The 13,858-nt window shown below is 40.3% G+C and overlaps 1 protein-coding gene across 4 annotated transcripts in view; it reads right to left on the bottom strand.

The window, feature by feature from the left end:
- COL7A1 (collagen type VII alpha 1 chain) overlaps positions 1–13,858 on the bottom strand; it is a 287,085-nt gene that overhangs the window by 18,776 nt on the left and 254,451 nt on the right. For all 4 annotated transcript variants that reach the window (XM_085853235.1, XM_085853234.1, XM_085853238.1 and 1 more), the window contains 5 exons: positions 6,126–6,161; positions 5,583–5,642; positions 3,987–4,112; positions 3,397–3,468; positions 2,302–2,337 (listed from right to left, as the gene is read on the bottom strand). In XM_085853235.1, the coding sequence (XP_085709361.1) occupies positions 2,302–2,337; positions 3,397–3,468; positions 3,987–4,112; positions 5,583–5,642; positions 6,126–6,161 (330 nt within the window). The remainder of the gene's footprint in view (positions 1–2,301; positions 2,338–3,396; positions 3,469–3,986; positions 4,113–5,582; positions 5,643–6,125; positions 6,162–13,858) is intronic.

Raw genomic sequence — 13,858 nt, 5'->3', positions numbered from 1 at the left:
AAGTTATAAAAATGATCAACATAATGTGGTACAAGTGACAGGTTATTAGCTGCAAAATGTCTAAAACCTGGTTTCGTTCAACAACTTTCAAAATTTGACCTTTGCATAACCTTTAAAGGTCACAAAACAATGTTGTGGACATTAAAATAAGGAAACAGGATACGTGCTATAGCTTATTGGAGTTAGTTCGTCGAAGAAGGTCGAAAACCCGGTTCGATTCCCACAACTTTGAAAATGTGACCATTGTGAACTTTAAAGGTCAAAGGTCAAGGATTATGACCTTTGATGCAAAACTTCCTCTGGAACATTCCAGGAACAACATAACGTCATATAGGCTATATGGCATTTCGCACTCATCGGATTATCCATACTTTGATGAAATCAGCGTAAAAACAAACTTGAAGGGGGTGCCACGGGCAAGGTGTTCGAGATAGAGCAAAATGGTTTCAAGACTTTAGGTGGGGAATGACCTCAAGATTATGCATAAAAAATTGTCATCCTAGCTCTCAAAGTTTGGGCGGTCGAATGATTTTAATGTCAAAATTCACAATTTTCTAAGTTCGTGACCTTGTGGCCTTGAGTTTGGGATGAAAATGAAAGCTCGAGCTCCGTGGGGCTATGCAGGTGCCATTGGGCTAACCAAATACTGAAACCCCTGTCAGATTCGACAAACCCCCTAGGAGAAGATGCAAATTGAAATCGGCTACCCCCTAAAAACACGTTTTTTGGGTGTGGCTCCGCCCATAATGGGCGCACCACGCCCATTTTCAGGAAAACACAACGAGATCGTGATATAAACCTCCCACCAAAATTTTATCAGGATCAGATCAAAACCCACGGAGCTATACTCGGGACAGACAGACAGACAGACAGACAGACACACAACAATAAACCAATGTCACCCGCAGGGTGACCCGTATCTTGCCAAAAGGTGACCACGTGTGACTTCTTTAAGGTCACACTGAGGTGAACAGAGCCGCTATCCACCAGCAGCGACTCCTTGAGGAATATCTGCCTACGAGAGATTCCGATGAGAATCGTTCTACAGAGTAACCATGAAAAATATGCGTTTGCCTCATAACGTCACCAAATGACGTCATAATGTCTCAAGCTTGACATATCTAGAAAGCACTCATCGAGGTGTTCAATTTGAGGTACGACACGATATGGTTCCTAAAACTTGAAAATTTGACCTTGGGGTCAAATATGTTTGACCTTAGGCGTTAACCATGAAGGTCAAGGCCAATCACCACCAAAAATTAATCAGCTGAGCGCCAGACCATGAACTATATTCCCATGAAGTTTGAAGACGATCCGGTCAAAATTACTCAAAAAGTAAGGGTTTCGTCGACTCCCCTGATTTGCGACAAAGTGACCTTGACCTTGACCTTCAAAATTTTATGCGCTGAAAGGGACCTCCTATAGGCCTCTGATATGCGAAGTTACAAAAATTTCCAATGATAACTGTGCTCTGCAGAGTGATTTATACGTGATTACAGACAAAAAAAAAAACGTGAAGGTCAAGGCCAATCGCCACCAAAAAATAATCAGCTGAGCGCCAGACCATGAACTATATTCCCATGAAGTTTGAAGACGATCCGATCAAAATTACTCAAAAAGTAAGGGTTTCGTCGACTCCCCTGATTTGCGCAAAAGTGACCTTGACCTTTGACCTTGACCTTCAAAATTTTGTGCGCTGAAAGGGACCTCTATAGGCCTCTGATATGCGAAGTTACAAAAATTTCCAATGATAACTGTGCTCTGCAGAGTGATTTATACGTGATTACAGACCAAAAAAAAAAACATATGAAGGTCAAGGCCAATCGCCACCAAAAATTAATCAGCTGAGCGCCAGACCATGAACTGTATTCCCATGAAGTTTGAAGACGATCTGATCAAAATTACTCAAAAAATAAGGGTTTCGTCGACTCCCCTGATTTGCGCCAAAGTGACCTTGACCTGTGACCTTGACCTTCAAAATTTTGTGCACTGAAAGGGACCTCTATAGGCCTCTGATATGCGAAGTTACAAAAATTTCCAATGATAACTGTGCTCTGCAGAAATTTTTATACGTGATTACAGACAAACAAACAAACAAAAAAAAAAAACATACAAGCTGACTAACATATCTTGCAAAAACTTCGTTTTGGCAAGATAATAACGAATATAGTGGTCACTTTTTTTTTGTGAACCAAAAATGGTTTATTGACGATGGAATTGTCATAATTCTAATAAAAGGGCAAATAACCTCCAACAATGGCAAAGAGAAAATAGATAGGAGAGGAACAATTCTTCACTCACTCTTTGTCCCTTTTCTCCTGGAGGTCCAGTTGGCCCCTGGAAACAAAGAAAGGGGATTCACCACAAATTATTCGAACAAACTGGAGTCATTGTCATGGAGCAGTTTGCAACTGAAATACTGCAAACCATAACAACCAAACTTGTACGAAAATGGAATAACCACAAATATGGAGTCAACATTTTATGATCAACTATTCTGGGAAAAGCAACAGGATGTGCTGGTGTGATATTGAGAGGTGGGGTAATGGCATGTGCGATTTGCCCAAGTGGTAAACAGACAGGCGGGGCAGTGCACACAGGTGGGGCGCACGGACAGGCGGGGCGCGCGGACAGGCGGGGCGCGCGGACAGGCGGGGCGCGCGGACAGGCGGGGCGCGTGGACAGGCGGGGCGCGCGGACAGGCGGGGCGCGCGGACAGGCGGGGCGCGCGGACAGGCGGGGCGCGCGGACAGGCGGGGCGCGCGGACAGGCGGGGCGCGCGGACAGGCGGGGCGCGCGGACAGGCGGGGCACGCGGACAGGCGGGGCGCGCGGACAGGCGGGGCGCGCGGACAGGCGGGGCGCACGGACAGGCGGGGCGCGTGGACAGGCGGGGCGCGCGGACAGGCGGGGCGCGCGGACAGGCGGGGCGCACGGCAGGCGGGGCGCACGGACAGGCGGGGCGCACGGCAGGCGGGGCGCACGGACAGGCGGGGCGCACACACAGGCGGGGCGCACGGACAGGCGGGGCGCGTGGACAGGCGGGGCGCGCGGACAGGCGGGGCGCGCGGACAGGCGGGGCGCACGGCAGGCGGGGCGCACGGACAGGCGGGGCGCACACACAGGCGGGGCGCACGGACATGCGGGGCGCGCACACAGGCGGGTTGCACAGACATATGGGAGACCAACTGCACATTCATATGTTGGAGTGGGCAATAGGGTGGTTGGTATGTGGAGTTTTAGGGGATGATACAATGTACAAGCTTTTAAAAGTGAATTGTCATCTTGATATGAATAAATAATTAACACAAGTCACTTAATCACAAAGAAAATTCTTCAATACATTCTTTCCATTTTCGAGGCAATCCAAAGCAAATCACTCATCATGTGCACCAACCGGGGGGCCAATTAGGCCTTGAGGTCCAGAATTTCCAGGGTCTCCATGTCTTCCTGGTGGACCAACGAGACCCTAAGTATATGAACACAACATATATGATGGCACACGACTATGTTAAGAGGAAACAGGTGAGTAATTGTTGTAACTACAGGTTTGCAATGTTGATGTTTGTGTTGTAAAAAGGTGGAGGGAGGGGGGGGGTAGGAAGGGAGGTAGCAGCAAGGCCATTGACTCATTAATGCAGCAAGGTTCATCATCACACCATGCTCATTCATGTTTGTGCAAGCATTATCCAGGTTTTTAAAAACAATATTAATAAGTACTCAATATTATTATGTTCAACTACGAGGTTATTGGAGAGCCAATGGGTGTCACTGAGGCTCAGGCAGAGATTATTCATCTCAGGGTGTGGTGCTGAGGTACTCATAAACTCATCCATTTTAGTCACTGTCAGAATGGTTCCTTGAATCCTTCATCAAATCCGATTAACATTGCCTCAAAAACCAACTTATTGTGCAATAGCTACAAAGGGAAGCAATTAGGGTAATGGCAAGAGGTCTGAAGTCAGTATCAGTTTCTTTACAACTTACCCTCTGACCGGGGTTACCTGGCGGGCCAGGCAACCCAACCTCTCCACGCAGACCAGGTGGACCAGGTCTTCCTGCTGTACCTTGTGGTCCCTGCATTCCCTGATTGCCTGGAGGTCCAATGTGCCCCTGTACACACGCACGCACGCACAATAATCAAAATAATTATAAAAATAAATAAAAATAGAAATAATAAAAATTATTTTTATTCATAGTAATAAACATTGAAGGCCTAAAGGGGATTTGGAAACTTGAGGTGCCTAATAAAGCATTTCAAGCAATCATACCGTCGCCTGACTAGTCCATGTATTCACGTTTGTTCCAAACAGTCCACCTCATGCGATTTAGATGTGCAATGAATTTAGACTGAGTGGAAGACAAAGAAGTCAACTTAAATTAGCAGAATGTTTCTAACCTGCAATATGAGACAAGAGAAGAAACATTTCCCCTCATTGGGTTTGGCAAATTGTATTCAAAGGAGCTTTGACAATATTGCTCACATCTGCCGAGATGGTTTAAAGGAGTGCTGTATCAGGACAAATTCAGGATTTTTTGAAAGGGGATTGGGTGTCCAAAAATCAAGGGGATGGGTACACACTCACTCAAATGCCATGAGCACAAAGCCATTAAGGCTATTTATTGGATATATTTTATCATATGGCCACAACTCCACAATTCACTCATCTTTCCAGCTTGTGATTAGATCCTGAGTGTTCAAAGAAATTCTCACTGCTTCCTGATAAGGAAGAATCCCGTAGTAATGAGCAGTTTCTGGCTACGTCTGAATATAGAACCACCTTGTATTTACAAATAGTTTATAGAGGGAGGGCTTTCTGGTTATAGCTTTCGGTGGAGAGGCATCTTCATGAGCTGAGTATAAAAGTGGAAAAACAGAGTGAAGGAGGTGTGAGAGAGAAAGAGAGGGAAAGAGAGAGAAAGAAAAAGAAAGAGAGAGAAAGAAAGGGAGAGAGAAAGAGAGAGAAAGAAAGAGAGAGAAAGAGAGAAAGAAAGAGAGAGAAAGAGAGAGAGAAAGAGAGAGAGAGAGAGAGAGAGAGAGAAAGAAAGAGAGACAGAGAAAGAGAGAGAGAAAGAAAGAGAGAGAAAGAGAAAAAGAAAGAAAGAGAAACAGAAAGAAAGAGAGAGAAAGAAAGAGAGAGAGAAAGAGAGAGAAAGAGAGAGAGAGAGAGAGAGAGAGAGAGAGAGAGAGAGAGAGAGAGAGAGAGAGAGAGAGAGAGAGAGAGAGAGAGAGAGAGAGAGAGAGACAGACAGACAGACAGACAGACAGAGACAGCAGAGAGACGAGTGAGTCACCATCTGCTGTCTGGTGCTGTGTTATGTTACTTTGTGTTTATCGTTTCAATAAACTCAAGTTTGGACTATGTCCAACTCCTGTTTAGGAATCAATCAAAGAAAGAACCTTAGTTTTGTGATGAGACAAATATATATATAAACTAAATTAATATATGCTGCACAATTTCGGTGAAAATAAACACTTGGGAAAATGATGCATGGGACATATGCATTAGTCTTTACAAAAATATAGTGTACAGTCTATAAATGTGGGTTTTGCCCAGATCGGGGTGCTCAGGAACACTATACCTTGGGACCTGGTGGACCAGGTGGACCAGACGGTCCGACAAGACCATCACCAGACTCACCCTGTATTAAACAACACAAGCAGAGGCAAAAGGGCTTGTTATTCATGGGAAGCATAAAATCAAAAAAACAGATACTGTTCTGAAAATATCATGACAAATGACAAATACTCTATTCAGGTAAATAAATGCAACTTGCACTGTAGCATCAGAATGCTTTGTTTGCCGATCAGAAACACACCGACCCAGGGAAAAATGCTACAGTTACAACTATAGTATATGAGAGTAGTACTCTCATATACTATAGTAGTCTGCAGAGAATTACTACAGGAAAGGAAAGCGATTTTTGCCTGGGAAAGCATTAGAGAGCGCTGTGGGTACAGCGGATGTACACACACACACACACACACACACACACACACACACACACACACACACACACACACACACACACACACACACACACACACACACACACACACACACACACACACACACACACACACACACACACACACACACCTCTAATTCAGCCCCAAAACCTCACCTTATCACCTTTGTTTCCAAGCTTTCCTTTTGGGCCCTACCAAGTAGAACACAATAAATTGTATAGTTAGGATACAGCCAGACAGGAAATACAACTGTTTAAAACAACCACAGTGCAAAACAAACATTAAAATTAATCACAGTGTAAAACAAGTAACATAACTACTATGGGGTTAAAAAAAAAAAAATTCAGTAAAAAAAAAAAAACTTGCAGTGTTAAACAATCGTTAAAAACCATTGTGTTAAACAATCATTTATTTAAAATGAAGTGGAGAACAATAAAAAAATAAAAAACGACTGCCTCATAAAACAAACATTAAACCTATACTTGTGTCAAAATGGTCATTAAAAGGAACTGCAGTCTAAAAGGATCATTTTGTTTTGAACTTAATTCCTGTGTAAAGCGAACACAACAACCAATGTGTAAAATAAAAAAAGAATCATGGTGTATAACAATCGTTTGAAATAAATAAATAAATAAATAGACTTGCAGTATAAAACAACAACCAACTAGAAGGGTACTCGGTTGAGCGCATACCTCCACCACGTAATGCCTGATCCACGAGAACACATCGGGCCCAATATATTTTTGAGATATCGTGCTATATATTAGTTTAGCCCTATCTCTCAATGGTGAAGAATCACTTAAATTCTAGTAGTCCGATCCGGTTTCGGATCTTCACTAAAATCGAATCAGTTCACCCTTGTCACACACACCCAACCTGTCCACAAAATTTCATCCGGATCCATCCACAACTTTTTGAGTTATCCTGTATACAAACAGTTAAACAAACCAAGAGACAAACAAACAAACAAAGACAGAAAGGGGTGAAAACATAACCTCTTTCACCTTCGGTGGTGGAGGTAATAAATAATTGCAGTGTAAAACAACAATGAAAAAAAAAATCCAGATTTTAAAAAATACTATCGAGGTATATCATCATTACCAGGGTGTGAAATGATTACAAAAAACAAAAGTAATCCGTGCAAAACAATCATCAAAAACATCAGGGTGTAAAACCATGATAAGAAAAACATCTCAGGATCAATAAATCATTAAAAACAATCTCACTGCAAAATATTGATTAAACTAGAAAGGCACTCTTCGACGTCGCGATTTTGACAGATACAGTAGTGGGCAAAAATATTGACACCCTTGTGCACTTCTTTCAAATAACTCACAATCTTGTCGAAAAATAAGTTGAAATTGACAAGAGTATTTCATCTCCACAATTCTTTATTCCACTGTTAATATTACAGAACCTTTGTTATCGATTCAGAACTTAATAGATCCTTTTAAATCAGAAAATATAAAGAAATGACATTGATACAATTATTGACACCCTCGACTTAATATTTGGTATCACAGCCTTTGAACAAAATAACAGCAGTCAAGCGCTTCCTGGAGCCGTGAATGAGTTTCCTCCACCTCTCTCCTGGCAGTTTGTTCCACTCTTCTTGTACAAACTGCTCCAGTCCTCTCAGATTTGAAGGGTGCCTTCTCCCACCTGCTGTTTTCAGATCTCCCCACAGGTGTTCAAAGGGATTTAGATCTGGAATCATTGCTGGCCACTTCAGAACAATCCATTGTTTTATCTTGAACCATTCCTGGGTGCTTTATGAAGTGTGTTTGGGGTTATTGTTCTGCTGCAAGACCCATGACCCTCGATGAAGACCCAGCTTTCTGACATTGGGTTGAACATTGCACTCCAAAATGCCTCCTTGGTAATCTCCTGATTCCATGATGTCATGCACAGATTCAAGGCACCCGGTGCCAGAGGCAGCACAGCAATCCCAAAATATCACTGAACCTCCTCCATGTTTGATTGAAGGCTTCAGTTTGTTTTCTGTAAACATAGAGAAGATGTGCTTCACCAAAAAGCTCTAATTTGGTCTCATCTGTCCACAGGACATTCTCTCAGAAGGATTTTGGTTTGTTCAGGTTTGTTTTGGCAAACTCCAGTCAGGCTTTCTTTTCTTTTCTTTTCTTCTCTTCTCTCTCTCTCTCTCTCAGCAGTGGGGTTTTCCTGGCTCTCCTCCCATAGAACCCCCTTCCATTGAGTTGGCGACGGATGGTGCGAGTTGAAACTCTCGTACCTTGTGTCTGAAGGTCAGCTTGAATCTGTTTGGCAGTTCATCGAGATGCTTTCTCCATCATTCAAACAATCCTTCGCTGCAATCTTCGATCAAGTTTTCTCCTGCAGCCATGTCCAGGGAGGTTTGCTACAGTACCATGGGCCTTAAACTTCCTGATAACATTGCATACGGTGGCCACAGGAAAATCAAGGTCTCTGGAGATGGAATTGTAGCCTTGAGATTGTCCATGCTTGGCTACAATCTTGTGTCTGATGTCCTCCCACAATTCTCTGGTTTTATTTCTTTTCTCCATGCTCATCGCAGGACACAGTGACACAGAACAGCAGAATGAATCCTTTTCTCTGTTCAAACTGGTTGAATGAGTAATTTTTATATTGCAGGCACCTGCAACTCACCACAGGTGAGTTCAATTCCAAAGTAAAGAAGAATCACCTGCTTGAAATCTAATTATTTCTAACAACTTCTAAAAGGTGCCAATAATATTGTCTGGGCCATTTTAGGATTTCTATGCGGAATAAGCTTCAATTTAGTAATTTTTTTCTTATATATATTTTTTGTTCCACTGCAAATCAAAGAAATACATATGTGGATACCAAAAGATTTTTTCATTTCAACAATTTTCTGGAAAAAATGGTGCATTATTTGAAAAACGTGCAAGGGTGCCAATAATTTTGGCCACAACAATATGCCTCCACCCACATTATTGAAGGCTTTTATGTTTAAAAAAAAATAAATTGGTTGCTGTACTACGTGATTGATGACGTCATGAAATATTTTCCCCCCAGACAATTTAGCCCCAGATGACCCTCAAAAATTTTCGTACTGATCGGATAAAGCATTTGACGTATGCAATTATTATGTCATAAGGAAGCTACCTATGACATCATCAAAAAAATCACACTCGTTTCTCATAGGGAGTACTTGACGTGTGCCAAGTTTGAATTCTTTCCATGGTGCAGTTTGGGAGACACAGAGGTCCAATTTTTTTCCTTTTTTCCAATATGACTGCCACACCACGTGACCTATGACACCACCATTAACATTAAAGCATTTTAGATGAGTAGTCATGCCGATGGTGAAAATTTTGTGTCAATCAGATAAGTGGTTGCAGAGAAAACAGAAAATTAGCACAGACTTATGGACATACAAACTGTACGTATGGACGGAACGATGGACAACACCAAAACATAATGCCTCTGGCGACTTTGTCATCGGAGGCATAAAAAAAAACAATTGTGGAATAAAACAAATCATTAAAAACAAGAAAAAGAGCAATCAGAGATTGCAGACCCTCGCCAGGACTTGTTTTGTGTGGTGTATTTTGTGTACTGGTGTGTTACGTAATTAATAAGAGACATAATTAGAACTGCCACTTTATAAATGCTGGCAGTTATGACTGGTTCAGGCATTTCAAAGAAGAAGATTTTTAAAAAATAAAATAAAAACAATATGGCTGCTGAATCACATGATCGATGATGTCATCAAAAAAAATTTGTGGACCATTTTATCCATAGATGACCTTCAAAATTTTTCATACTGATCAGATGTAGCATTCTACATATGCAATTATGACATCATAATGAAAGCACCTCTGATGTCAAAAAAAACATCACACTCATTCCCTATGAGGAGTACTTGCTATGTGAAAGTTTGAATTTTTTCCTTGGTGCTGTTTCAGAGCTGCAGAGGTCCAAATTTTTCCCATTTTTCCAAAATGGCTGCCACACCACGTGACCGATGATGTCATAATCATGAATGAAACATTCTGGGTCATTCCATGTCAAATCAGCCAAAAAAATGAAATTCTGCGGTGACCCCTTCAGATTTTCCTGAAAAAATTCTCAAAGCTATCTTAACATATATGAGGAAGGTTTGCCAAGTCATATCTCAAAATTCCAAGTAGTGTCCGAGATATGGCCCTACAAACACCCTCGGGGTGTTTCACTTCTGGCAGTCGCGAGTTGCAGATTTGTATCTGAAGCATTTTTGGAGGGCTCTAAATTCCAGAGTTTTACAAACAGAGTTCTGAAAATTCACACAAATGGTGTCTATTAGTGAGGCTTTCAGAATCTGACATCAAAAATGTTATACTTAAAATACTTTTTAAGATAAGTACTCTCAAAAGTAGTGATTTGTAACATGCAGTCAAAAAAAAAATTGAGTTTTCAAATTGCTGCCAACAGTCAGTTTATTCATCATGAAGAATTTTGTTGCCTGATTTACATAATCTAGTGACTGGATCATTTACACAAGAAAACTGAAACCTTTTGGAGCAAAATATTGGGGGCTATAGGTGTCTGAACTTTGCTCCAGACTCAACGACACTGAAATTTACCCCAGTTTTACCCCAAGTGTTCACCATGTTGACAGTTACACAGCTCTTTTAAATTTTTGTCACTTAAAGACACATACATAGGCAAACTGTGGTAGAAAATTCAAGAGTTGTTCTCAATCCCTTCTATTTTTAAACGATTTTCTTTTTTTAATGCATCAATTTTTAATGATTCTGCAGTCCCAAAAGCTACTTTTTTTAAATAATTTTTTTACTAACAAACATATAGAAAAAATAAAGATATTGTAAGGAAGTATGACTTATGGTAAGTAGAATCTAACAATATATAAATCAGTTTAGTAAAGCTTCAAGAAGTGTACCAAAATCATTTCCAAAGTTAGGCATGAAGCACAACTCTATCTTATTTAGGCTTTCACCTAATACACAGCCCTGTAGTAACTGCCAATGCTCATTGTTACGTTTTATTATATCCTGGCAATTATAAAACTAATCACTGTTCACTTTGTACAATGGATCCAAGTACATTTGTCCAAACAATTTGATATGAAATTATGAAAAAAAGTTGAATCAGATATTGTACCTACATTTACAAATGGATGTAGACTTTCGTACAATGTACACTAAGTATATAAACAATTAGATATGCAAATGAATATTTATAATGGTGATTATTATGATCACATTATGAGTTAATTTGTAGTTGAGATTGGCGGTGGCCTTAAACTAAAATATCCTTTTTTTAAAATGTGAGCCAAATTAAAGTAACCACATACTTGTTCTGACCAAAAAACACAACAATTTGATCATTGTGGTGCCAACTTATGAATGTTTGGCATGGCTTCCACTTCAAAAGCACACCTATTGCTTTTATTCTACATCTTTCACCAAACATGTTTTTTTTAAATCGTGGGCCTTTTTAAAAATAGAAGGGATTGAGAACAACTCTTGAATTTTCTACCACAGTTTGCCTATGTATGTGTCTTTAAGTGACAAAAATTTAAAAAGAGCTGTGTAACTGTCAACATGGTGAACACTTGGGGCAAAACTGGGGTAAATTTCAGTGTCGTTGAGTCTGGAGCAAAGTTCAGACACCTATAGCACCCAAGATTTTGCTCCAAAAGGTTTCAGTTTTCTTGTGTAAATTATCCAGTCACTAGATTATGTAAATCAGGCAACAAAATTCTTCATGATGAATAAACTGACTGTTGGCAGCAATTTGAAAACTCAAATTTTTTTTTGACTGCATGTTACAAATCACTACTTTTGAGAATAGTGATTGTTACACAGGTGGGGCGCATGAGTATTTAAATCATAAAAAGTATTTTAAAAGTACTTAAAAAGTACAATCTTAAAAAAGTAGAACATTTTTGATGTCAGATTCTGAAAGCCTCACTAATAGACACCATTTGTGTGAATTTTCAGAACTCTGTTTGTAAAACTCTGGAATTTAGAGCCCTCCAAAAATGCTTCAGATACAAATCTGCAACTCGCGACTGCCAGAAGTGAAACACCCCGAGGGTGTTTGTAGGGCCATATCTCGGACACTACTTGGAATTTTGAGCTATTAGCAAACTTGAGCTATAAGAGCTATTTTGAGCTATAAGAAATTTTGAGCAAACCTTCTTCATACATGTTAAGGTAGCTTTGAGAATTTTTTTAGAAAAATCTGAGGGGGTCACCGCAACCCCCGGCTGAAATGACATGGAATGAGCCTTCTGTATGAGTAGTCACACCAATCATGAAAATTTAGTCTCAATCCGACAAGCAGTTGCGAAGAGTAACACGAAAGTTCTGTGTGGTGGACAAACAAAGAAACAAACAAAAAGAAACAAACAAACAAACAGACTCAAATGCAATACCCTCTCCTTTGGTTAGGGTAACAATCTCATTACAAAATCATGATAAAAAAAAACAATTGTGGAATAAAACAAATCATTAAAAACACTCAATGTGTGAAATAATTATTTAAAAATGGATTGTGTGTGAAACAATAATAAAAAAACAATCACGGTGCCAAAAAATCATTACAAACAATGGAAGTGTGAAACAAGATATCCTGCTCACAGAGACAAACAGACAGGGGTGAAAACAACCTTTGTTCACCTTTGTTGACAGAAGTAAAAAGAGCTGCATTGTAACAATAATCAAAAATCAAAAACAATAATGGTGTAAAACAATAATAAAAAAAAACTATTGTGTTGTAAATCAATAATCAAAAAAAAATCATTAGAAACAATCGGTGTAAAACAATCAATAAAATTTTAAATAAACGAAACAATCAGGGAGCAAAATGATCATGTTAAACAATTGACGTGTAAAACGATCATTAACAATAATTAAGTTGTAACTCAATCATAAACAATTGCAGTGGACAAAACAATCAGAGAAAAATGATCCCCGCATAAAACGATCGATAAAAAACAATTGTGGTGAAAAACAATTAAAATATCACGTAAGATGATCATTAAAAAATAATCTCGGTGGAAAACAATCAGTAGAAAACAATTACGGTCATCATCATTTTGTATACAGCATAACGCTGCTGGTTGCATCACAGTCACTGCTGCTGCCTGTCAGTTGTCGCAGGAATTTATAATCTGTCCAGGGTGCCGGAGATAGTTTGCCTTTTCTTCGTGAAGGATATCATGGGGGTCTTTAATGTCTAACGACTAATGCTAACAATCACCGTCACAGAGTTTAACGTCCATCCGGGGGTTTCACACCAGAATGGCAGTTTCTAGCTGGGTCAAGATTCCAAACCCAGGCAAGACAGCTCAGAGGCAAGTCGACATGCCTCCACGTTATCCAATCATCCCTTCCTACATCATCATCAGGTAAAATACTGAACAAAATATCACCACGCTGGCTGGATCAAAACATGCCGCGCGCTCAAGGTTCCCCATGCCGACTCTCGGCCATCCTGCCAACCCAGCCATTATGGTGTAAAACAATTATTTAAACAATCATTCCAAACAATTAAGCATGGTATTAGCTTAACAGTTATGGTGGCTGCCTTAAAGGGGCTGTCACACCTTGACGTTTTAGCCAGCGTATGGCAAGGTATCAAAATGTATGTAAAACGCTGGCGTACGTTGAACTATTGATGTTTTTTTTAAGTTTTGGGCGTATAATAACGTGTTGGAAATATGCATACCATATCAGTAATGTACACAGAACGTTTCAATCACATATAGATAACTTATACCAACGAATGCTGAGCGTGTTGTCGGCGTTCACAACCTATGCCCAACGATAGTCTAACTTATGCATAGTGCGCGGCAGCGTATCGCAGACGATCACGTGGCGTAGGCTATTAATAGGCTGCGGCTGGACGATTCAAATCA

The sequence above is a fragment of the Eptatretus burgeri genome, chromosome 13 (assembly GCF_056783735.1).
Source record: "Eptatretus burgeri isolate ZD-2024b chromosome 13, Ebu_testis_v1, whole genome shotgun sequence".
Lineage (NCBI taxonomy): Eukaryota > Metazoa > Chordata > Myxini > Myxiniformes > Myxinidae > Eptatretus > Eptatretus burgeri.
This window is presented reverse-complemented; position numbering and strand designations above follow the sequence as displayed.